Source organism: Megalops cyprinoides, chromosome 9 (assembly GCF_013368585.1).
Source record: "Megalops cyprinoides isolate fMegCyp1 chromosome 9, fMegCyp1.pri, whole genome shotgun sequence".
Lineage (NCBI taxonomy): Eukaryota > Metazoa > Chordata > Actinopteri > Elopiformes > Megalopidae > Megalops > Megalops cyprinoides.
The window spans coordinates 3,513,596-3,537,865 of NC_050591.1; the positions used below are offsets into that span (position 1 = coordinate 3,513,596).

Genomic DNA, 24,270 nt, shown 5'->3' on the forward strand with positions numbered 1-24,270 from the left:
CAGTGCTGTGTGTGTTTGTCAAACACCAGTGCTGGCTGCAAACAGACTCTCTGGCCACATCCCACCGTAACCTGTAATGACTGCCTGCTACTGTTTACACATGTCCTCTGCTCACAGCTAATCAATGCTCCCTGTGTGTGTCTGACCTACGACACAGACACGTGTGAGAAGTGTGTAGAGTGTGAGTAAAGAGTGTGTAAAAAGCATGTAGGGAGTGCGTAGAGTAGGGGTGCAACGAATAATCCTCGTATTCAACTAAAATCGATGACCAAATTAGTTGCCAACGAATTTAATTGTCGATTGGTTGGTGACGTCATCGCGTGTGTTTCACGTATTGACTCAGAATGCTCAGACATGTAGCTTAAGCTACGTTGCTTTACTGGAGTGAAAAATGGTAACACTGTCACGACCAAAGACCTCAAAAGTGTGGCAGCATTTCACTCTTAACCCTTTCGCATGTAACTTATTTTTTATGCTATGTAGCGCGTGTATTACATGGATCGTTATACTTCCATCAGCGTTATTAAGCTTCTCATAGTTTTCAGTTAGCATTTGCTGTATTTTTAATGTTAAATCGCTGTTTCCTCAAAGCTAAAATTAGCTAGAATTTTTCCAATCTAGTTTTCTAATCGCACCGGTTTTAGCATGTACACTCTAAACGGCTAATCAAACCAGTGTGACTGTACGCACGAAAGGGTTAATTCTGCCAAGACGGTTGTGAACGGCAACATTTGCAAACCTGACCTTGCCTGGCATGGGAGCACATCAGTTATGCTCGAGCATCTGTAGAGGTGGCACACTGGCTCTCTGGATGATGAAGACTCGTCTCGTTAAATTAGTTCGGTAGCTAGCACAGCTAATGTTAACTCAGTGATGTCATCATACAAGTGACAGAGGTGGTGATGACATCACTGCGCAGGCACACACTTGGTCTAGTGCGGGGGTCTTTGGTTGCTGTCACGAGGAAGCTGTTGTAAATCACTGGTGTTCCAAAGTGAGGCCTCGGGTTCTCCTGGCAGCAGTGTTGTAGTTCCATGTGGTTATAGTGTGCTGTTGGCACCTCCCCATGTACCTGATGTTCCTCCAAATAAAATTCTGAACAAGACTTAAACTGGGGTAAAAAGTCCAGACACAAAGAGTAGAGCTGTCTATTCCACGTTTCTCATTCTTTTCTTCTCTCTTCTTTCCCTTTGCCGTGGTGCGGCACCCTTAACCCGGTGCCAGATTTGGGTCTGGCTTTTGCATCGGCACAAAGGCCCACTTCCCACCACCGGAGCGGGGATCCAGAATAGTGTTTTTGTTAACCCTTTCACTCCCCCCCAGCCCCCCTTCCCCTTGCTTTGTTCTCTCGAAGTCACATGGAGATGATACGGGTCCCTCCCCCTAGGAGTTTGCGCCCTGAGACAGCATATCCACAATGCTTTGGCTGACATCCTGCTGGTCCACACAGTTCAGCCACTTCATACGCAGCAATCTGTTTCTGCTCATCCCCTCACACACACACGCTCAGAGCTCATCTCTCTCTGAGTCCAAACCTGATGCGCTGTGGCGAACGCAGAGCTATCATTGCTGCGGTCGCAGCCGCTTTCTCTCTGGTGGCAGCAGCACCTTGAATTGCTGTCAGATTGCTGGGCCAGTTCACATGCACCAACAGTATAAGAAAAAGCCTCATATCACAGGCTCTTTTCAGGCTCTTTTGCAAAGATGAAATTTATGAATGGTTGTGTAACTGTGTTAGTCCTGTTTGCTCAGTCTGCTCAGTCTTTATAAATGCCATGGGTTTATGCGTGTATTCTTCCAATTTAAATTTACTGCAGACTTTTACTCAGAGGAAGTGAAGTTGACTGTTTAAACATTGTGTTTGCCCTGTTATTCAGTCTTTACTCTCTGCTTTCCAAAATAAAATATGACACTTTTCACAAATGACCAGCCAAAGTATGGGGTGTGCGTGAGCGCGGGTTAAAAGGAAATTTGAAAAAGGCGATTTAAATTTCAGATCTCCCCTCCCTTTTTCCACTGTGGGGCTTGCACCCCATGTCATTCCAGTAGTAGCCAGAAGAATTGTGTAATTTTCCAGGCTGTGGATGTGCAAACAGAGGGGACTGTTTGGAGCTCATTCTTTCTCCCTCAGCACTGTCTAAACACTGTTTTATGGGCGTAGATCAGGCGGCAGGAATCAAACAATGCGAGTGACAACAGCGTCTGTGTGGTTATTGCCCCTGACACCACACTGATTTGGGGAAGGAACTCGGTGTCGGGAAAAATGGCAGTGGTACTGGCATCCCTCCTTCCTCTCAGTGGGAAACTCCCTCCTCGTTTTAGGAAGTGCTGGTGTTGGAATGAGCAAACAGTTTATTAGTAAGATTACATTACAGTGTTGCTGGACATGTGTGAGTTACAGCACACAGCGCTCAGAGGCTGTATATATAGTGGGGTCCAAAAGTCTGAGACCACTAGTCACAATACTTCTATTTGCATTTGTTTCGAATGTAATACTGTTTTTTTCATTATAAATGATAATATCAGCTTAACAATTTGAGTGAAAAGTTGAATCTTTGAAAAATTTCAGAATATCTTAATACTTGGTGTGTCCCCTTTTTGCTTTAATGACAGCATGCACTCGAGCTGGCATGGGCTCCACAAGTTTGTGCAAATTGGTCATTGATCTTCTTTGGTCTTAGAGTAGCTCTTACAAAGCTTTGAGGTGTGTTTGGGGTCATTATCCTGCTGCAGTATGAATCCTTCTCCACAAAGACGCAAACCAGAGGGTATAGCATGTCTCTGAAGAATGGAGTGGTCCTTCTCCTTGGTCAGGGTGTAGTCAATTCGGTGCAGGTGTCCAACTCCAGAGAAGGCAAAGCACCCCCAGACTTGAATATTCCCACCACCATGTTTCACTGTTGGTTTGGTACACTGCGGTATCATTCTCTCTCCTGTTCGTCTCCTTACATACACCCTTCTGTTACTACCATAAATCTCAAATTTGGATTCATCAGTAAATCAGACTTTTTCCAGTCATCCACTGTGAAATGCTGGTATTTCCTAGCCCACCCCAAGCGTTTGGTCTTGTTTCCCCTCCTGAGAAGTGATTTAGAAACTGCTACTCGTTCTCTGAGACCATGTGAAGGAGTAGCCCTTCACCTCACCCCCAACAGGTTAAATGTTTAATTGTTTAATTGGTTAAATTGAGGATCCTCATTGTCTACTTTCCATCTTGTAAAATAAGCGCTTCATTCAATCAATTACAACTGGGACAGGTTTTATGTTTCTTGATTTAATGATTGTTTCATTGTTTTGTTTGTCTTTGTCTGAGAGCCAGTTAACTGGTCACACCTGCACTAATTAAGGCTTGTTATATACAGGTGTGTGGCCAGGCTCAGAGATGGCTGCAAGCCATTTTGCTGTGCTGAAGGTTTTAAACTGGTTCTCCTGTGTTTGTGAGTGTTTTTTTTTTTTAAATAAATTGTTTTTTGTAAAGTTTTACTACTCCTGCTAATTTATGTGCAGAGCATCGGCCAGCTCTGTTACAGACCACTACAAGCTTTCGTTTGACAGTACTTTTGCTGATTGCAGTCTTGCATTCTTTATCTCTCAGGGAACTAAGCTTGATGTATTGATCTTTTGATGGTGTGGTCACTTTTGGCCTGCCTGATCATGCTTTAGATACAACTGATCCAGTTTCTACAAAGCCTTTCAGAGTTCCATGCACTGCCCCCTTAGAAACCTTTAGTCTAGCCATGATTTAATGCTGAGAAAGCCCCTCTTTGCTTCGAATAACAGTTTTACTTCTGACACTTTCACTTAGTGGGGAAAATGGCATCAGAACTATCACAATGCTGCTTAGTACTATCACAATGAGAAACTTGAGGCACAGCCATATTTATAACAGGTGAACACTAGCTGCAAGTTGAGTTACTTGAACGAGCCTCTTATGAGTAGATCAAATCCACTTGAGTGTCATCTGAACACATGCTTCAATGGAAAGGATACAGCTCAAGGAAATCTGACCTTTTGTACAAAGGAGTTAAGTTGGTCAATGCCCCAAATTTGCTTAAATTTGATTGCTGACCTAGAAATAGTGCAGAATCTTAAATATTTCTTCTTCATTTTACATGACATAACTTCTTGTGTTTTTAAATGTTTCTGAATACTCAAACTTTTTGATTTTCAATGTGGTGTCAGACTTTTGGACTCCACTGTATTTACTACACAGGCATATATATATGTGTGTGTGTATATATATATATATATATATATATATGTGCATATATATATATATATATATATATATATATACATATATGTATATATATGTAACGTGTATACACACACAATGGAAACCGCTTATAGTGATCACGTCTGTCTAGGTGAAATTGATCACTAAGCGATAACCGACTTTTTTTTTCTTTTTCTTTATTTCTCATGCAGATTACCATCAAATTGACATTTGTATATTTATTACATGAATATGAAGTAATGAAATGGACAGCATCGCTATTTATTGAATTTTATTGACTCTTTCAAAATACAGTGCAGCTGTTTCAAATGCTTTTCAAATTACATTACTGTACAAATTAAATTACTGAACAATAATTCAAATACACTATAATACAGTACAGTACTGTATACATAGCTAATTGTAATTCAAATTCTAATTAGGCTATAGCCTAAAACGTAAAAGTATTGTGCGGTTTACAAAATACAGTAACATCAGTAGTGCAAATATAGGCTAAGCCACGACTTGGCCGGGGTTTCAGTGCATTTCTCAATTTTTAACAGAACTGAAAATAAACTGTAGGCTATCAATGCCGAACTGGTAGCAGAGTTTTACATCAAACTTATGCATAAAATATTCATCTGCTTGATGAGGGCGGCTTCAACCACAGGTGCTTTCCCCGTGTGGAATTCTTTTTCTGCCTCCATCATTAGCAGCTAGGACTGTTTCTCGTTGTTTGAGTAGACTACACAAATTAGCCTGAGGAACACCAAGTTTCGCTGCTGCATCTCGTTGACTTGTTTTTGGCAGTTTGTCTCAAGCTTAGATGAGTCTACAATTTGTCATTGAGAGAAAATGACTTTCTTTTTCCCGTCATGATTTCTGTGCACACAGCATTAGCCTCAGGTAGCTAGCCGGAAGCAGACAGGTTACCACGAGGCAAAGTAGGCCTATCAAAGTAAAGTAAAAAAAAAAAGGAATTACCATAGTTTTAATTTTTTTTCCACATGTTGTTATGTATAAAAAGACCCAAAATGAACACTGTAAGCAGACTACTTGATTACTACAAGCGAATTATCTAAACAGTATTTGCATATGAATGATCCTGTCCCAAGCTTTTTGATCCATATAAGCGGTTGATCACTATAAGCGGTTTCCACTGTATATATGTGTTTGTGTGTGTGTGTAACATTAGGTGCTGACAATAGTGCTGTCTGTGTATCACTGTGATTGCTCCAGTCTTCAGTGGTTAAAGTATGTGTGTGTGTGTTGGGTGCTGATGATGGAGCTGTGTGCGTATCTCTGTGATTGTTCCAGTCTCCAGCGGTTAAAGTATGTGTGTGTGTGTTGGGTGCTGATGATGGAGCTGTGTGCGTATCTCTGTGATTGCTCCAGTCTCCAGTGGTTAAAGTGTGTGTGTGTGTGTTGGGTGCTGATGATGGAGCTGTGTGCGTATCTCTGTGATTGTTCCAGTCTCCAGCGGTTGCACGCTGACACAGCCCCTGGACATGGAAAGGCCTATAAAGAGCTGTGTTTCCGGAGCAGCCGCAAAACCCCAGCCTCTGCTGCCCAGCCGATCCGGCCTGGTGGCGGTGCCGTCTGGACGGTGGGGTCGGCACTCTGCCATCGTTCCTTCTGAGCTCAGTCCATGAGGTTTGACTTGCAGCAGGAGGAATGCAAGTTAAGAGGAGAGGACTGTGGCTCCAGTTCTTGATGGTTTCAGCCTCATGTGTGCAGCGTGCGGCTGTGTCATTCAGAGCACAGCTCTTTCTCCTGTGTGGTAAAAATGTCACTGCCCTCCTATTGGCTGCTGTTTACTGTCCAACCCCATTGGCCGCTTCGAGAGGAGAATGCAGCCGAGGTGAGGCGGAAGCTGTTAACTGGCTGTTGGTTAAACCCCACTTCCTGTGTGATAAAAGCTGGCTTCCTGTGTGTCATTAGCGGTTCCCACAGAGCTTGTTTGGGTTTTCTGCTCCCTTCCTTGCTTAATCTGTAAGAAATCTTTTTTTCTCTTTTTTCATCATTCATCACCTGGAGGTAAAAAATACACCTCGAGCTGGACGCCAAAGTCTTGGTTTCAGTCCAGTCCCCCCCTCCCCCGGCCAACAGGAGCAGAGTGCGGGCCGCCACACCCGGCTGCAGTGAGAACGCCGCACTTGAGCAGGAGTGGTAGCACCCCTGTCCCCGGTAATGAAAGGGCGAGCTGTGGAGGTGTGCTGTGCTGGAGCTGTGGGCCTGTGGAAGAGATAGTGATGCCAGGCAGGGTCTCCTGAGTGTAGAGCTGCTCTGAAAGCCGGCTAGGAAACCCACATCAGAGGGTCCAGCAGGAGCGCTTTGACTGCGGCTGTGTGTGTGCTACATTGTGCCACACAACTGTCCCCATCTCTTTGAACTCAGGGCTTTGGACCCATTTGCTTCTCTGGAAACTAAATTCAGCCTCTTAGCAAAAGAAAACGTTACCATCTTTGCTCTAAGAATATTCCTGGAGTGAATGGAACAGAGCAAGGGTTAGATTTGGTTTTCCTTTTTCTCCGCCGTAACTCTGTGTTTGAAATAAAGCCTTATTCAGTATGCTTAGCTGTTTTTGAAGGGTGTGATCCCGCTCGGGAACACATTGTTCACCTCCCATTCAAGGAAGCCCGAGCAGAGAGCCGTGTGTGTGCTACCTGTGTAGTCCTCTAAGAGGCACTGCTTTCTCAGATTTATTTGGCAGACAGGGGGCTGCATCTGGGGTTGTGCTTGAATTGAGCTGCTGATTTTTGCCTTTGATACAAATCTCTTCCTCCAGCGCTGGAACCGCACTGTGATTTCTTGATTTCTGGATTTTATGAATGGCCTTGTCGAAGGACTGAAAAACTATCCTGCATGTTCCTTAAGTTTTTTTTTTTTATCTTAAAGAAGTTATTTTGTAACATCCCTCACCAGAACAGACTGTCAAATTCATACAAGAGCTATCTTTTTTAAATGGTCTGCATGTGTTTGTGTATGACAGCAGGTATTGTGCTTGCATAGATGCCAAAAATAAAATCTCCATTTCTCTTTCAGATCAGTGCAGGGGTAAAATGCGATTGACCGTTGATGAATGTTGCGGACAAATGTAAAAATCTTTATCCTGGACTTCATCCCAATCTGCCATAAGTGCTTCCTTAAATTACTCTGTCTAATAAAGTTTGACAGCTCAGAGCTAAATTCTAAAGACTTCAACTCATTTTTCACAAATGTAAAAAAAAAAAAAAAAAAACCTCTTAAATTGGGAAAAATTATTTAATGAATTGGACAAATGTGAAACATACACACCTTTAAATTAACAGCATTTCAAAACTTAATAGTTAATGATGGATTCAGATACACAAGTATCATATTGGTGTTTATTCCTATGGTGTTTGCTCTGTTGTGTGATTCTGTAGTCCAGGTTGTGTCCTAAATTCCCTGTGATCCCCCCCTTCTGAAGAGCAGTGAGGTCAGACCCCCACCTTTGCCAGGCTCCATGAAGTGGCTCTCTGAAAGCCACACTGCAGTCAAACAAGCTGTTTATTCTAGAAATTAGCACTCACTGCATTTTTGGTTTTGGAAATGGAAATGCAGTCAGGCTGGTGGTTGACTGTCAGTTTTATTTGATTCCGTATAGGTCAGTCAACAGGACCACAAAGTCTTTATCATCATTATTTTTATGATTATTATAGCCATTTGATTTTTCTAAATTATAATGTAGATAAGAGAAAAAATGTTTTTATCACTCCATATGGATAAAATCAATTTTAGTAGAGTAGGTTCATCATACCACATGTACACCCTGAAATATATTGAATTCATGTTGCAGTTTTATAGTACAACACAGCAAAAGGGTGTTTTCTGTTCCCATGCACACTGGTTAAAGCCTCCACCGCTCTCTCTGGTCGGGGCGAATGATGTGATCAGCAAATAGCTCTATCGCTGTGGATATCTCTGAGTAAATGCAGATAACCCCAATTACTGACCATGACCTGAGTCTCTGCCTATACCCAAGTCACTGACCATGGCCCTAATCTCTAGCCTGTAGTATGGGTCTCTAGATGTACTTATAGCCTGTAGTATGGGTCTGTAGATGTATCTGTGGCTTGCAGTATGAGTCTGTAGATCCAGCTATAGCCTGTAGCATGGGTCATGTAAATGATTACAGTATGCTTATGAAGCCTGTACTGTACATTTTAAGCCTCTCCTCTTCACCCACAGCCTCGATTCCCCTTTATGAAAATTGAGATGCTCTGAAAAAACCTGCAAGTGCCAGTGCTTTCCAGATCCCTGTAGTTTGAATGTCTTTCTTTGCTGTGTTTTGCATACAGAGCTTAGTAAAATCTGTGCTGAAGTGAGTTCAGTAAACTACACCATGCCTGCTGGAACTAAAGAAAGGTGATTTATCTAAACGCCCTGCTGCCTGTCTGTCTGTGTAGTATGAAATTACCTATATTTCAGTTCTTATTAAATATCTACACTTATATTAAATATGAAATAATTTCATTGATACATTCTAAAATATAAAATTAAAAAAATATATTATTTATAAAATGTTTTTATACATATGATTTGTGCTGTACAGACAACTGGTAGGTCCCTTTAGCGTCTGCAAGAACTCTCAGTACTCTTTTAGTAGTAACCCATAGAACAAAGAGATTTTTTAAAATGTGGTTTTTGTGACTCGTAAATGAAGGATTTTAAATTTATAGCATTTGTCTTTGAAATGGGGTTGTTCTTGGCTGAATCATGTAAGAACGTACAGTAGGAACACCTGTACAATGTGATCAGCTTGCTCTTGAGGCTATGGTCAAGTTGTGGTTAATTTCAGTCACAGCACGAGTATCGTTAGGAAGAACATGACAAACCAGAGTACCATGCCCACTGCTGGGGTGGTGTTTGAATCACATACGAGATATTTTAATTACTCTGAGAAAGTGGGAGTAGGCAGCGGATCCGGTTAGAAGAATCCTAGAGGGCTGCCCTTGAGCTGCAATGCAGCGCTCACCTTCTCAGAACTTTGATTCATTTGAGAGCCTCTAGAACACGCGGTTTTACTGCGGTCACATTAATTAAAAGAGCCTGGCTTGTGCCAGTTGTTTTGAGCACAATGCTCAATGAGCCGCGGTTACGCTTCGGTTATGTATAGTGGTCTGCGCAGAGACCTGTCTTTCAGACAAACCTGAATCCTCTGTGAAAATGTCTGTGCTTTACTACACTTTGTTAAAGGGGGCATGACATTCTGGTAGAACAGAATCTGCCCTAAGTTATGTAAATACTTTTTTTTGCAATTGGTCTTGTTTTGAGTGAATGAATCCGGTTTTAATCCCCAGAAATGTTTTAACAGCTGCTGGCCTCACAGAATGTCCACTCCACACCTTCTGAGAACTGTTGGAACATAATGAAAAACTAAATGGGTTCATAAAATGACATCTGTCCTGTGTATATCCTTTTTCTACAGAAAGGATATCCTTATCAGACTGTTTAATTGTGTTTAATTTCTTGTGTGCTTCTGAGCCTTCTGTCTGTGCTGTGAGTTCATGGTGATTTGTGTTGTCCTTTGAAGAAAGTGTTTCTTTTGTCAGGTTTGTAAGTCGTCTGTGCTGAAAAGTGAAAAATGGCTGCTCTGAATGTGTTTGCCGCTTACTTTCAAGCTAATTGACCTGATTGGACCAGGGCCTCTTGACCACATTCAGGGGCCCATAGGTTATGTCAAGAGAAGCTTTCCTGTTCGTTGGCCAGTGGACCGCAAGCTGACTGCAGATTGACCACTGTCAGAAGCGGTTGCCACATGGGTTTACAGGGCTGATCCGGCCCTGTAAACCCATGTGGCACCGATCCCACTTCCTTACCCTCCCAAACCACACACAGGCCCTCACGGTTCATGAATTTGTGTCATGTGATACGCATGGAAACCCTTTGATAACCATTGTTGCCAAGACACATGTCTAATGTGGTGATATATATCTTGATATGTTTGCTGAAACACTGGATCCTGTCTCAGACTTGTAAAGAAAATTAATGACTGAGGGGGGATGTCTGCATGCTTCTTGGAGGGTCTTTTCCCCCACTAATCAAAATTGGCTCGAACTCAGTGCAGTTTACTCTCTGCTAGCACCAGTCAGATGGCTGTGTTCACCTGGGGCTCTGGTAGATCCTGCATTCTGGTATTTAACACGAACGAAAATGATTGTGAAAATGTCTTGCAAGTAGCTCAAAGGCTCGTGGTTTAAAACAGAAAACTGCAGGTAAGAGGCGAGCTTTGCTTTGATGTGCAGAATCACCTCAGTGCCTCTCTCTTTAAAAGCAGCCCTGTTCTCAAGGGCTTTTTTGGAGCGGGCTGGCGCCCCGCCATGTTCACAAAGACTGAGGTGACCCCACTCGTGTCCCCGAAATAGCAGGAGCACATCTTTGGCATAGGAGCAGCAGAGCCGGGGTGGACCCGGGGGAGATTTTCAACCCCTACCTGTGCACCCGCACCACCTAACCTCACACTGATGGCTTTTCCACAGACGTCATTGCACAGAGCCCACTGAAGCTTGCCCCTGCAGCATCTGCATCCTCCGGCCCTCCCTGTTTAGACTTGGCCCGCTGGGAATGCCTCTCTGTCCGGCTCTTTCCTCTGTCTGTCCATCTGTCCTCCTGTGGAAGTCAGCGTTTTACAGTTGTGGAAATTTAGCAGAGGAGACTGCACTTTCCTCCAGCTTTGTGAAGTGTTCATTGGACCCCACTCTCCTTTCTGAGCAGATGTGGTTAGTTTAGCTGAAAGGGACAGCAAATCACCTCTGATGAAACCTCTAACGAAGCCATAGATATTGACTGATTGGATTTGGGATTGTTTGGGATGCACGCAGCAAAGCTTTAAGGAGGGTGTGAAGGATGCTGGGAGCTGGTGCACAGGGAGGGGGGTTTTCAGGTGACTGTGTGACCCGCCGCTTCTCAGGGCAGCAGGGGGCGGGGTGCAGCCTGGGTTTGCATAGACAGATTCTCTTACCACTGTCCCTTGAAAGGCCAGCAGACACAGGGTATCACACACGGCTCATTAATCAAATCACAGCTGCACGAGCCTCCAGACGAGGCGTCTTAGATATGTCACGTTTCACCATGGATATTTCAATAACACTGATATGTATTTATCCAGCTGGTGCTTTCCAGATGATGAGATCAGAGAGCTCAGTTTAGGAAAGAACAACTCCTGGTGTGATGGTGTGTGTATTAAGCCATCTCAGCATTCTGGTCCATGGGTATGTGCTAATGCCACTGCTGTCTTTCACACACCGTGGTCCATTTGCCTCAAGACGTGGGGGAAGTTCTTACAGAATGTGACTGAAGTCTGCTCTCATACCCCTTCTAATGACATAGAGGAGAGAGAGTGGAAGGATGGAAAGAGCGGGAGGGGAGAGTGGAAGAAGAGAGAGAGCTGGAGGGAAAGAGTAGAAAGAGAGTGGTATGGACAGAGTGAAAGAGAGGGGGAGTGAGTGGTGAAGTGTCCTCTTTTGGAAAGATGCTAAATTCATTAAGATTTTTCCCCCTCTCCTCCCCTTGAATGTTCAGACCTCTCTGAAGCCCCATTATTGCTTTTCAGCCTGCTTCCAGCCCTGCTTCCTGCTTGTCCGCACAAAGGGCTGACATGCAGGGGGTGTGTGTGTGTGTGTGTGTGTGTGTGTGTGTGTGTGTGTGTGTGTGTGTGTGTGTGTGTGTGTGTGTGTGTGTGTGTGCGAGTGTGCGTGTGTGGGTGTGTGGGTGTGTGGGTGTGTGGGTGTGTGGGTTGGGGGGGATTACAGCATGTAGGGCTCTCTGGACCTAGGCCCTCTCAGGAACTGGGGAACCCTGGTTTACGCAGAGGCCTCACCAAAAAAAAAAAAAAAGCCTGCTTATTGAGAGCCGTGAGCCCTAAGTAGGCTGCCCTTGAGCGGCCACAAAGCCGGGACATCTCTCAGCATTAACGAAAGCCAGAGAAGCAGGTTAATGATCTAAAAGCCCTCCAGAGCACTGGGCCATGTCTGCGTGGGGCCAAGTGCCTCACTTCCCAGATAATCAGGGCCGCTCTCTTTCATAGGGGCAGCTTGTTTATCCTCTTCTCCCTCTACTCGCCCCACCCCCACCTTATTGCCTTTTACTCCTTCTCTTATGCAACAAAAGAGAAAGAAAAACGTTCAGTGAGCTAATTGATTCTCTGTCTCACAGGGGATGGAGCATCTGTTTAAACAGAAAAGGACTTGAACTCACACTTGTTTAGAGGGATAAAGCTAGTGCAGAGGCCTGTGTTATGCAACTTCCCTGTGAATGCAGAATTTGTATAAACTAAAATTAACTGTGGTAACAAATGGCGGTTTTTATTTTCATTTTCCAGTTAATATAGATATAGCTTCAGTCCCAGATTGATTTCTCATCATTACATAAAATAATTATTACTGTCATTACTGTTATTAGTTGTAGTAGTAGTATTGCATAGATGTGATCCTACAGGAAATGCTGAACTCTGAGCTAATGTGAAAGATTAATTGAGATGAAGCCCAGCCCTAAAAGGATTATGGAGCTTTAAAAGTGCTGTGTACTTAGGTCTGGAGAGTGTCCCCTGGTATCTCCACCAGCTTCCTCTGCCTCTCTTCCTCTGTTTGACACAGGTGATCGCCAGTGTGTCCTTAAATTGGTTGCCGTAACGACCGATGAGTGCTTATAATGAACTGAGACTGCTTCTGTAAAAGGACACACAAGTGTTGCACATATGTCCTGAAAAGGGCATGTCATGCAAATGGAGAAAGAGGCTTTCCTTTGATGGAACATAAAATGGAATAATTTATCTCACTGCTGCTGTCATACTAGTGATTATAGCATGTTCATCTGAAAAGTCCAGTTCCCAACAGAAGCAGAAAAGGCTAGATTTGCGTGAATGCAGATGCGTGGTTTCTCTATGGATTCAGCCATGAGGTCTAATGTGTGTCTGTGCAGAGCTGCACTTTCAATCTGCGTCTCTCAGTGCTCACGCTGGCGTCACATTAAGGCTCTCTGCGGGGAGCGGGAGATAGCTCTGGTGTTCCACAGGTCATAAAAAAGGTCATTGCTGCGCTGGAAGGAGGTATGACCCGCAGGTGTTTGCCGGAGAACAAGGAACCTCCTGAATGAGTGTCATGCTAGGAGGGGGAATGCAACATATGCTAGTACACTCTGCCACCACAGCGCCAACTGGGAGAGGAGTCAGCCCTGCTGGGCCTGGCCCTGTCACCAGTGTCAACTGATCCCTGATCAGTTCCACATGCACTGCACGCATGTCAGTGTTTACACCCTCTATTAAACACGATCTCCCCCCTGAACTCTGTTTTTGTTTTTTTCCCTCTCACTCTCTCCCTCTGTCTCTGAAAATGCCCCTAAAAGCCATTAGGCTTCACAGGAAACCCTTTCAAATTCTGTAATTACATTTTTTTGCGCTGTCTTTAGGATCTGTTTTATGTAAACCATTATTAAGTGGTTTGAGGAATAAAAGTAGTTAAGAGTGTCTGGGGGGCAGTGTGTGAGTTGGGTGGGGTTGAGGGGTCAAATAGCACACAGAGGCACTGATGTACCCTCTCACATGACTTTTTGTGGCTTTTAATTTTAATCGGGTTGCACAGAGGGGAGTGTATCGGCCAGGGGGGGAATGGGGGATGGGGGTGGCGGCTATAGAGGCTCCGCTTCTTGGGCATTGTCACAAACTGCCATACCAGGAGAGGTTTCAACACACTCTCTCTCCTCTGACACACTATCAGTAATCATACACACTCACTGCTCTAACACTTTCACTGCTCTGTGTCTACTCCAGCATGCTCACTGGTTCAACACGCTCACTGCTCTGTGTCTAGTCTAACACACTCACTACTGTAACACGCTCGCTGCTCCAGCACACTCACTGCTCTGTCACTACTCCAACACACTACTCTGTGGCTACTCCAGCACACTGCTGCATCAGTACTCCATACACTCATTGCTCCAGCACCTTTTGCACTCCCTCCTGGTTCTGCTTTATCAGTGAATGTTTTCCTTCATGAAACACAGTGTAATTACAGAGCATGTATCCTGGAGGGTTATTATTATAGTCTTTAAGTGAAAGGTACAATAATAAACTGCTCACACAACGCACTGTTTGTACAGTCATACCAGGTCCTGCTGTAAACCTTTTCCCATGATGCCTTTCAGCTCCTGCAAAATACTTATTACATCCTGCCCTTTTCACTTCCTCCCTGCCAGTTAACCCTTGCTGTGCTGCAGGCTGATTTCACATCCCTGTGGAAATAGATTGGTGGTGGCTCTAACCCTGTTCATGTCCCCTGCCCTCCCTCCAGCCAAACTGAACAGCCAGGAGTCCTACAACAACTTCAGCAACAACAACCAGGGGAATCCACGCCTGTCCCCCCTGCCCAGTCTGACCGTGGTCCTGCCCCTGGCCCAGATCAAGCAGCCCATGACTCTGGGCACCATCACCAAGCGCACGGGGTGAGTCCTGTTGAGTTGCTGAAGGGATAAACTAACCCCCCTACCCCCCACACTCCATGCTCCTGCCATTCCCTACACCCGGGAGGAGCTGGAGGCCTTTCTACGACAAGCTTTTCCTGGGGCACCGGCTTGCTGCCCACCTGTGGGTGGGGTGGTAGGATGGTCTCGAATTGGGAGGGGGGTGGGGGGGGGGCATGCTAATCCTGTTTGTAATGGCACAGTCAGATAGGCAATTTAGCAGTCTGTTCCCCTAGCCTGTCAGCAGGATGTCCTATCAGTTTGAGGAAGCATTTACCTCCAGAGTTTAATGCTGGGTCCGTGTCTATTCAGTAGGGCTGTCCCGAATTCCATTTTTTGGGCTCCGGAGCTTCGGTAGTAATCAACAGCGAATATTTGAAGCTTCGGCCCGGGGTGGGGGTTGAGGGCGGTGGGGGGGGGGGTTGGGGGGAGGGGGGGGGAGGGGCTGTGCGCTCACATTTCTCTGTTCTCGACTGAGATGGACGGCATAGCTCTGCAACACGTCTTTCGGTTTAATTAAAGGCATTGATTTTTAAGGATTCTGTTATTCTACAGTATTGTTGTTTGTATTGTTATTTGTTAAAAAAACGTTTTCCAGAAGGTTTGGTGTGTTTTATGCATGTTTGAAATCCCGAGGGGTTTGGATGAACGAGGTCCTATCTATGCACTTTTTGTGACAAAATAACAGCTTGTGACAATTTTTCTTATCATGGATAAATAACGGATCTACATAAATGCTAATAATAATAGGCTCCGACTCCGAGACAACGCCTGACAAAGCGCTGTGAAACAGAAGCGCAGAAACAACATACTAGCTCCAACAAATTTATGATTTGAGATTTATAAGAGCTATATTTATTTATAATTTCTTTATTGTCATTTCTCAGTACTCGCATACATTGAAACGAAGTTTGTCCTGCATTTAACCCATCCTATACATTCATCGCTGTCACTGCTTACGGAGCCGCGGTATTTAAAAATGCCCCACTGGAAGCAGAGACAAGCATGGCATCGCTGCAGCTAGCATCCTTCCGGGGTGACAAACCTAGCTAGGGGTCGGTCGAAACAATTAGACCGTCCGTTCAAGTCCCAAAGCACAAGCTTGGTGATCGCCGGCTACTTTCCCATCACCGTGACGTTCACTGCTGTGAGTGAGAGGGATGTCAGGCAGCCAAGCTGAGGTGGTATATATTTCCACATTTTAACAGTGCAATTAAAAAGTATAAATATAGTACAAGAATGTGCTGACAAAATGTATTTTGCAGTTTGCCTTTATTGATACACAAAAACAAAAATAATATAAAGAATATCCGAATCCCAAAATTTAAAACGAATACCTATCCAACGAATGAATATCTGAACAGTCGAATATTCGGGTCCAGCCCTACTAATCAGCATCCTTCAACTCTGTGGTTTTGCTGTGGTTTGTACAAAACGGGCAGAACAGAAGCATAGCCATTGTAACCTAGCAGTCAAAAGGCTAATTCAGCGGTACATGATATGGGTGATATGGGTGATTTAGGCATTACAGAAAGAGTGTCAGCATGTCAGCTGGAAAACCGCCTTTGTCCTGTGCTCTGTCCTCAGCCTCTCTGTTAGCCAGGGCTCTGCTGTCAATGATTAAGCCCCGCCCCACACTCTCAAACCCTGGGTACCATGCATGCCCCCACCCCCCCGCCCAGCGTCATAGGGTCCATGTCACTTTAAGAGACAGTGAGCCATGCATCCATCTCGGACCTGCTGCAGTTTTGCAAAAAATTTACATACTCGCATTATCTCAATCATACCTGCATTTTAATAATTTTCATTTCAGTCTCATTTTGTTCCCTGTTTGAATTGGAAATGCAGTGATGATAGGAGGAGAGGATATTTGATAACAGCACGCGATGGAGGGAGAGGGACACTAAGCTGGGGTCCACAGCCGGTCTGCTAGCAGGCTCTACTGTGGAAGAGTCAGAGCTCAGTTTGTAGGCTCTGCTCCCAGCGTGCAGGGCCAGACAGACAGCAGCCTCTCTGTGGAGAGGGGAACTCACCTGCATGCCCCCTGATATCTGCGCGGAACTGTCCTCCCTTTCAGATGCTTTCTGTCTGCTTCCTTGACACGAAGCTTCCTGCCTCCTCCCAGCTCACTCAGAGGTGAAGATTGGCCTGTGTGGAGTTGGGACGGGGTGGGGTGAGGGGGTTAGCGGTTTCCGGGTGAGGGAACTGACCCGCTGCTCAGTTGATTCTTCTCCATTTTTTCACCAGCCCAAATCCTTTGTCCAAGCAGGCATGACTGGTAAAGAAAAACAAATCTTCACCCAATCAGACAAAGTTTGTAGTGCTGCACATCTGAAAAGTCTGGGCTGTGAGGTGTGTTTCCACCTTGTGGTCAGATCCACTCTGTCAGTAGTGTAGGTGAACACACCTGTGGTGATATACACTGTACCCTAAAAGCCGAGCATCCCCAGCCTCCCTTGGGGTACTGCTTCATGAAATCTGACGAAGGACGCCAAGGAGGCCGGGCCAATCCCTTTGACCTCCCAGATGTGCGCGGATTAGTGTAATGTGTGCGGAGCTCAGCTTTGGAGCCATTGTCTCATGCCATGGTAATAAGTGCGCAGAGGGCTGTAAGAACTGGAGGTGTGACACGCTACGGTGTTCGTTCCATCCAGCTGCTGTAGTGTTATGCAGAAAGGATGAGTGCGTTGAGTCAAAGCGCACCCTCTCGCCAGCCTCCCAGCCATGATTAATGCCTCCAGTCATTAGCCTAGCACAGCTGTGAAGGCCATGCTTTTTTCACAGTGGGGTTTGTGGGTTTGAGTCCCTGACGGAGGTTTGAGACAAAGCCAATGTGCTTAACATTATTTGGTTCAATAAAGATTCAGCAAAATTAAAGGACTATATGGCTCACACTCCACCCCCTACTCTTAACATTGCTGTAAACTCTGTGATCAAAGCCTTTGTGAGTGTTTTATAATTCTTTATTTGTGAGTTTTCTCTGTTCCTGCTGGAGAGGAAAAAGCACACTCTGACCTCTCCCACCCTAACCTCTGTTAGAACTCGCCCCATTTCTGTCAGTGTTCAGCCACTCTGCACTTGTTAGGGACTCAAACAGTTTGCCCCTCATTAAAAGCCCTGGTTCCGTGAAAGAATAACACCCGGGGAAAGTGCTTGGTTGGACATTCTAAACACTTGTAAATCAGCAAAACAGCTAGTGGAACACTTCATCCCTGGGACACATTATTGAATAATAATTGACCTTTTCCTCAGAAAGTACCTACCTCTCAGGGAGAATATTGGTCCTAAAGGCTAATTACTGAGAACTCTGAACTCAGCACAAAAAGCAGCTCTTAATGTCCTTCAGCTGAGTCACAGAATAATTACACAGTTTTGCTACTCAAAATAACTCCCTAAAATCACTGATGGAAAGAGATCAGACATGACAGTTCTGCAAGTTAGAGCCCTGAAAAAGAAATGAAGTAATGTAGTACATGAACACAATGATCTATCTTGAGGTGGTACATAATCAACATTTGCCTATAATCTTTGCAACATTTTCCTCATACATGGATATAAACATTATTTATATTCTTTACTTATATTTATATTTGGCAAATTCAGCAATGACCAGAATTGAAAAAGTATCACTTGCATTTATCTGTTAATGTTTGTCCTTAATTTTTATTATCTGAATCCAAGCCTTGCTGTGAATTATCGCCAAGCATGTAAGTAATTGTTGCGTAATCGGGTTGGTTTCAGATTGGTGGTTTGATTTTGGCTGTACCTAGCACTGTGTGAAGCAGTGTTTGTAGAGCCCTGTTCTTTATCAGCTCCACCTGTGGAGGGGAAGTTTAAAGCTGTCAGATGGAGTAATTGAAAGGGAAGCTGTGCAACTGACACATAAGATCAGGATGCTTCCGTAAGCCAGGGCTTTGTGTTTGTCACTGAGTCACCTCACCTCACCTCACCTGATCGCTGTGAGGGAAACTCTCACTATGCCTTTACTGTGCCTGTTTACTGTGCCTTTGAACACAAAAAAACCCACAGGAATACACTCCAGCTCTGAGTAGCTATTAAACGTTTGGAGCACACATGCTCTACACACACAGACGCATACACATACACAGATACTGAGAGATGTGAAATGTCAGTGATTCATTCATGATCGCAGCAGTCACTCTGGTTTGTTTTTGTTTGAAATCAGCAGGCAGATTTTTCTGGATGTCAGCACTGAAAGAATATTTTTCCAAATGTGTACATGATCAAAATAAATAATCTCAGGCTTTCAACAAGCTGTACCACACATGAGATATCACAGCTGAGCAGTGTGCAAGGAGGTGCAAAGCACTATTAATGACTTTTCAAATTAAAATATGTATTTTTTATATTTGAACTGCCCATGTGATTTAAATCTTTACCTTTTGCTGTCTTATCAGCTTGATTTGGAATCATAAACCTTTTTTATGAACAGGGAGGCTTTTTTTGCTTTATGTGCCCAGCAGCTGAGCAGGCATACACAGGTCTGATACTGTAACATTTGTTTACTGTAACACAACTGTTTGCCTGACCAGCTTTATAATAATGATTTTTCCATCTATTTCTGTGTATCTCTCTTCCCCTCATGAAGACCATACCTCTTTGGGGCAGGATGTTTTGCAATTAAAACTCCATGGTGAGTTTTCCACCTCACTCCCAGCATGCTCTTCTCTCCCTCCCTCCCTCTCTTTCTCTGTCTCTATAGTCACTTCAGTCCAGTACATTCTTGCGTCTTTTCATTCTTTATTTCTTGCTTGTATTTCCAGGTTTCGTCTTGCCAAATCAGTTTATTCAGGTATCCTAGAGGGGAGACTGATGGAATTGCTTTTTCTAATAAAAGCGAAATGAGTACTCAATAAATCATTATCTTGAATGTTGTGTCAGTGCCACCCCTTGTGGAGCTATGGCGTTGCAGTCAGGGATGTTCCAGACCCACAGAGGAGGAATGCCCAAATCTGTCAGCCAGAGCATGTACAGCTACAGAGGACTGCTGATGTCCTTCATATCGCTGCCCCCCCCCATGAGTGTGTTTATGCCCGCTGGCTTTGTGAGAGGTCTCTGGCAGTGAGGAGCAGAGGAGTCTCTGCTCTCATCATTTTGAGATTGACCCAGTGGTGCTCTGGGGTGGGGGGCAGAGGAATGAGGGGGTAAGGGCGTGGGTCTCAGCCTGGCCTGTCAGCTGTGTGGTTTATTTGAACCCCTGGCTCCAAGTGACTGATTGTCCCCTGCATTTGCCCTGTCCCCACTGGAGTACAGATTCTGTTTATTTAAAAATAACCTCTTTGTGTGGAGGCTCACCTTGTTTTCATTACACTTTTATGGCCCCTGGTGATGTGTTTTTTTTTTTTTTTGGAAGGGGTGGGTATTGGTAATTGGGAAATGTGGTTTGTGTAACATGGTCTAAATTGCACACAGGCATAGCTCTTTGGTGCCTTATGTAGTGGGTGTAATGTGGGCACAGACAATCCCTTCTCCCTGCCCTTTAATTTAACGTGACAATTTTATAATCTAATTGGTGAATGAGTGTAATCACAAGCTTGTCTTTACATCTGAAGGAAACAGATTCTCTGGTGTTTGATTAAACCTAAACTCAGAGGGAAATGTCAGCTTCTCTCTTTTACGGTTGTTGATTTTTTTTTTAAAAGAAGTGCATTGTTTTTTAAGTTAGGAAAAAAGCACCTATTAAATTAAATGTTTCCAGAGAACAGGAAACGATTCAGGAGTTCAGCCTAGAATGACAAAAGACTTTGAAACTGATGATTTAACTTGAATACATCATAAGTTTAACAGAGTTGATAGCCCTGTCATAACAGAAAAATAGTAATTACCAATTCATGTTATCTTTTGAATGTGACAATGTGCAAAGTACCAAAATGTATGATTCTGTTTCATTCTCAGATTTATGCCTACACTGAAAGTGTTTTCTTGAGATGTGTGAAACTTACACATATTACAGGCTGAGTTTCTTGTGCTGAGTTAGTTGCTTTTTTTTTCTTTGACCGAGACCCCATCAAACACGTTAAATAATTCCCCTTGTAGAAATACATGTGGAATCCCCAAAGTTTTTTTGCTGCATTTCCAACATTCCATTTCTTGGTTCCTTTTGACTAACCCCTCAATTACTAGAATTTTATAAGCTTTGATGGAAAATTTTGAAACTCATCTGTCTCTCTGGGGGACAAACATGTGCGCTCACACACACACACACACACACACACACAGTTGCATGCGTACACACACATACAAAATAACAGCGAGAACGAAACATCACTTCTCCTAAACTACATGCATATTCCTGTCTTATCATACATTTACATTTGCATTTATCTATTTAGCAGACACTTTTATCCAAAGTGACGTACAAAAGTGCATACAGTAAGTACAGCGACAGTACAGGGACAGGATGTGTACAGTTCCACAATGAGACAGTAGTTCTCAGCTGAAAATATATCCCTGCTGCTACTGCACATGCAAACAATCTTTTTCCTGAAACTTTACTTTTCTAGTTACAGTTGTGAATGGCTGCAAATACCCCGCAAGCTATGCCATGCTTAAGACAGTGAGTGCGTATCTTATGTCAGGTACATCTAAAACTACCCACCAGCTCCTCTCTACCGCTGACTGTGTGGATCATTTTTCTTCTTAGATATGTTTTGGAATACATCCTGGACACTGAAAGCCAGAACAATGGAGAAGGTGTTACTTTTACTGGGGGCATTAAGTTTAATCTTCGAAAAAGAGATCTGAGGCACCCAAAGCTCCCATGATGCTCGGCAGGTGGGGATGGTGAGGAGGTCTCAGCACGATGATCATGAAATGTGATGCCTTCTAGTTTTTTAAAGAAGTCCCATTATGATTGGGTCATGTGTGTAAAAGATAGAGCCCTTGAGTGGTACAGACTTTTTGGGCTGGCTACTTGGCTGTGGGTTTACTGAGTGCAGTTTCTAATCTGCCACACTGAATGAATCGTGTATATTGTATTGAAATCATCCTTTTACACTGATAAAATCTGTAGCTTTAATTCTCTGAGACCCGCAGGATAGCATCGATTTAAATGAGCACATTTCTGAATTCGGAAGGGGGGGGGTGGGGATGGAAAAGCCCAGAGTGAGCCTGAACCAGGCTGCCAGTGTCCCGATCACTGAAGCTTGCTGTAACCCTTAAATGCAGATTCATTACAGCAGCGTTCAGCTGACATCAGCCCCTATTTGTGACCTGAATGGTGGCTTCAGAGGAAACGGCTGTCGAAGGGCCATTGTTGAGGTTGAGGCAGGAGAATGGGAGGAAAAGCTGCCGATTCCCCCACTGGCCATGTGGCCTACTCCCCTATAGTAGGACAGGGTCCCACGCCCTCCCCCGCAGACCGCTGTTTGCACCAGCCATGTCCTCTGTTTCACAGGACAGCATGGACACAAAAGGGGGCTCCCGACAGGCGTTTTCACCTGCTTGTGACTTCACCCAGATTCCAGCTTTCATTTGGGGGCGCCCGGTGGGATGGGGTTAGAGTGAGAGGGGACCGCCACTGCTGCCCGGACGGCGCCTCGCATTCGATGATGCTGGACTCGGCTGATTGAATTATGTCATGGAAGAAGAAGCATTAGCCAAGTCCTCATTTGTCAAATTTAAAGTGGAAGTGACACGCGGACGTCTTTCAGTGAATTAGAGCCCCCAGCGAAAAGCTGCTTAGCAAACAGCGAACCGCCTGTCAAAAAAAAAAAAAAAACTTGGCCTCCACATTCAAACATACATCTTCCCCGCAATGCCTGCCCTCCACATAATTTATTGATGTTGGGTTACATTTTTTGTGCGTTCCTCTCCTTGCCAAGACTGCAGTGAAGCGGCTCTCTAAGAGTGACTGCTTGGTCCAGAGGGGGAGTGAGTCTGTGCATTTGCTACAAGGACACAATCCCCACCTTTATGACTTCATACACATAGCCAGCTACAATAAAACTCCTTTGTCATGAAAGGCACTGACTTCATGTATTAAACTGTGGGTTGAGATTATCGGGCAGACTTTCAGCTGATTGAGCCCTCTACATCGAGTCATAAGCACCCAATCGGATATTTGGAGAGTGCAGGTGCCCATGGAGATGGCCAGGTGAATATGTGAAGGTCAGGAAAGAGTACATTTCTTTGAAGTCATACAGATGAATGTGTTTAGGTAAGGAGAGAACGAGTGTCCTTGCAGACAGCCAGGTGAATATGTTTAGGTCAGGAGAGAATGGATCTCCTTGGAGACAGGCAGGTGACCGCTTTGGGGTCAGGAGAGACCATGTTTCCATGCAGACAGTCATGTGAAAGCGTGGGGGTCAGGAGAGTGCAGGTTGCCTTGGAGACAGCTAGGTGAATATGTTGGGGTCAGGCGGATTGCGTCAGAATGTTGCAGCCCTAGGAGGCAGGGTACCTCCAGCTCACTGTCTGCGCTGTTTGGGCTGCCATCATTGTAACTTAGTGTAAGTGGCTTTACCTACTAATTTTTAGTTGGACTTTCCATGTTTGCCATTAAATACAACCTATATTCCTGGATTTATTGGTCAACTTTATTCCTCCAAAACTAACAAGGGGGGTTCTTTTTGCACTGCATGGTTTTCTGTGAGGTGTCGTGTCAGCCCAAGATATTGCTGAAATGAACGATAACTGATCCGGGAACCCCAGCTTTGTTTCCCGGCTTATTGAAGCCAGCTGAGCACAGGCTGAGGCTCAACATTGTAAAGCAGAGAGGACCGTTTGGTAATTTTCCCCTGTATAAAACACTACCTGACTCCCACACAGCAGTGCTGGCAATCTCTCTCGGGTTCCTGAAGCCACTGACAGTGCTGAGGATGGCTGAGTTTATTGGCTGAGGATGTTAATTTTGGGGGAGGTGGAGGGGTGGAGGGGGGGTTTGTTAAGGAAAAGAACAGACACATGCAAGGCCTCCTATTTCCACCAGGGTTCGAATTATGCTGAGGCCCGGGATGGTCCGGCCCCCTTAGTTCTGGCCAGGGCATCCCTAGTTCCATTTGAAATCAAAGTGTGAGGGGGGCATTTAATTTAAAGCACAACGAAGCAATATATTAATAGTTTGCTGGCTGTCCCGCCAGTTTCAGTCATGCTAGCTAATTGGCTGCTAACCTGCGTCTCCCTCTCTGCTTCGACTTCAGCTTCTTCGTTGTGCTTTACACGTTTGGTAAAACCAAACATGGTTAAGTCAATTTGCTTTTGTTTTGACATTTTTTGCTTCCTCTCTCTGTTATTAAGGCCTCTTAACAAACTCGTGTCTACACAAGGCATGTGAATTTTGCAATAATCGATGCTATGATGTATTTTTGTGTGGCAGTGGCGGGGGTCCGTGAATGTCAATGTTGTAAAGTCTGTTATTTCTGTGCTTAATAATTGTGATGTGCAGAACTAATAGTGAAAATGAAGTAAATGAAGTAAGAGGTGTGCACACCTTGACTTGTAACTTTTTTTTTTTTTTTTTAATGCTGCACGGATGTTTCAGGCAGATCCTTTCTTCAGCCCGCTTTTCTGGCAGTCATGTCAACACATTGTTTCCTTTATGTTCAGCAGTAATA

General features: G+C 44.4%; 1 protein-coding gene across 3 annotated transcripts in view; it reads left to right on the plus strand.

Annotated features, from left to right (window-relative positions):
* Positions 1–24,270, plus strand: part of bcas3 (BCAS3 microtubule associated cell migration factor) — a 201,106-nt gene that overhangs the window by 46,856 nt on the left and 129,980 nt on the right. For 2 of the 3 annotated variants that reach the window (XM_036536602.1, XM_036536604.1), the window contains exons 16-17: positions 14,527–14,677; positions 19,305–19,349. In XM_036536602.1, the coding sequence (XP_036392495.1) occupies positions 14,527–14,677; positions 19,305–19,349 (196 nt within the window). The remainder of the gene's footprint in view (positions 1–14,526; positions 14,678–19,304; positions 19,350–24,270) is intronic. The other variant, XM_036536603.1, reaches the window with a different exon arrangement.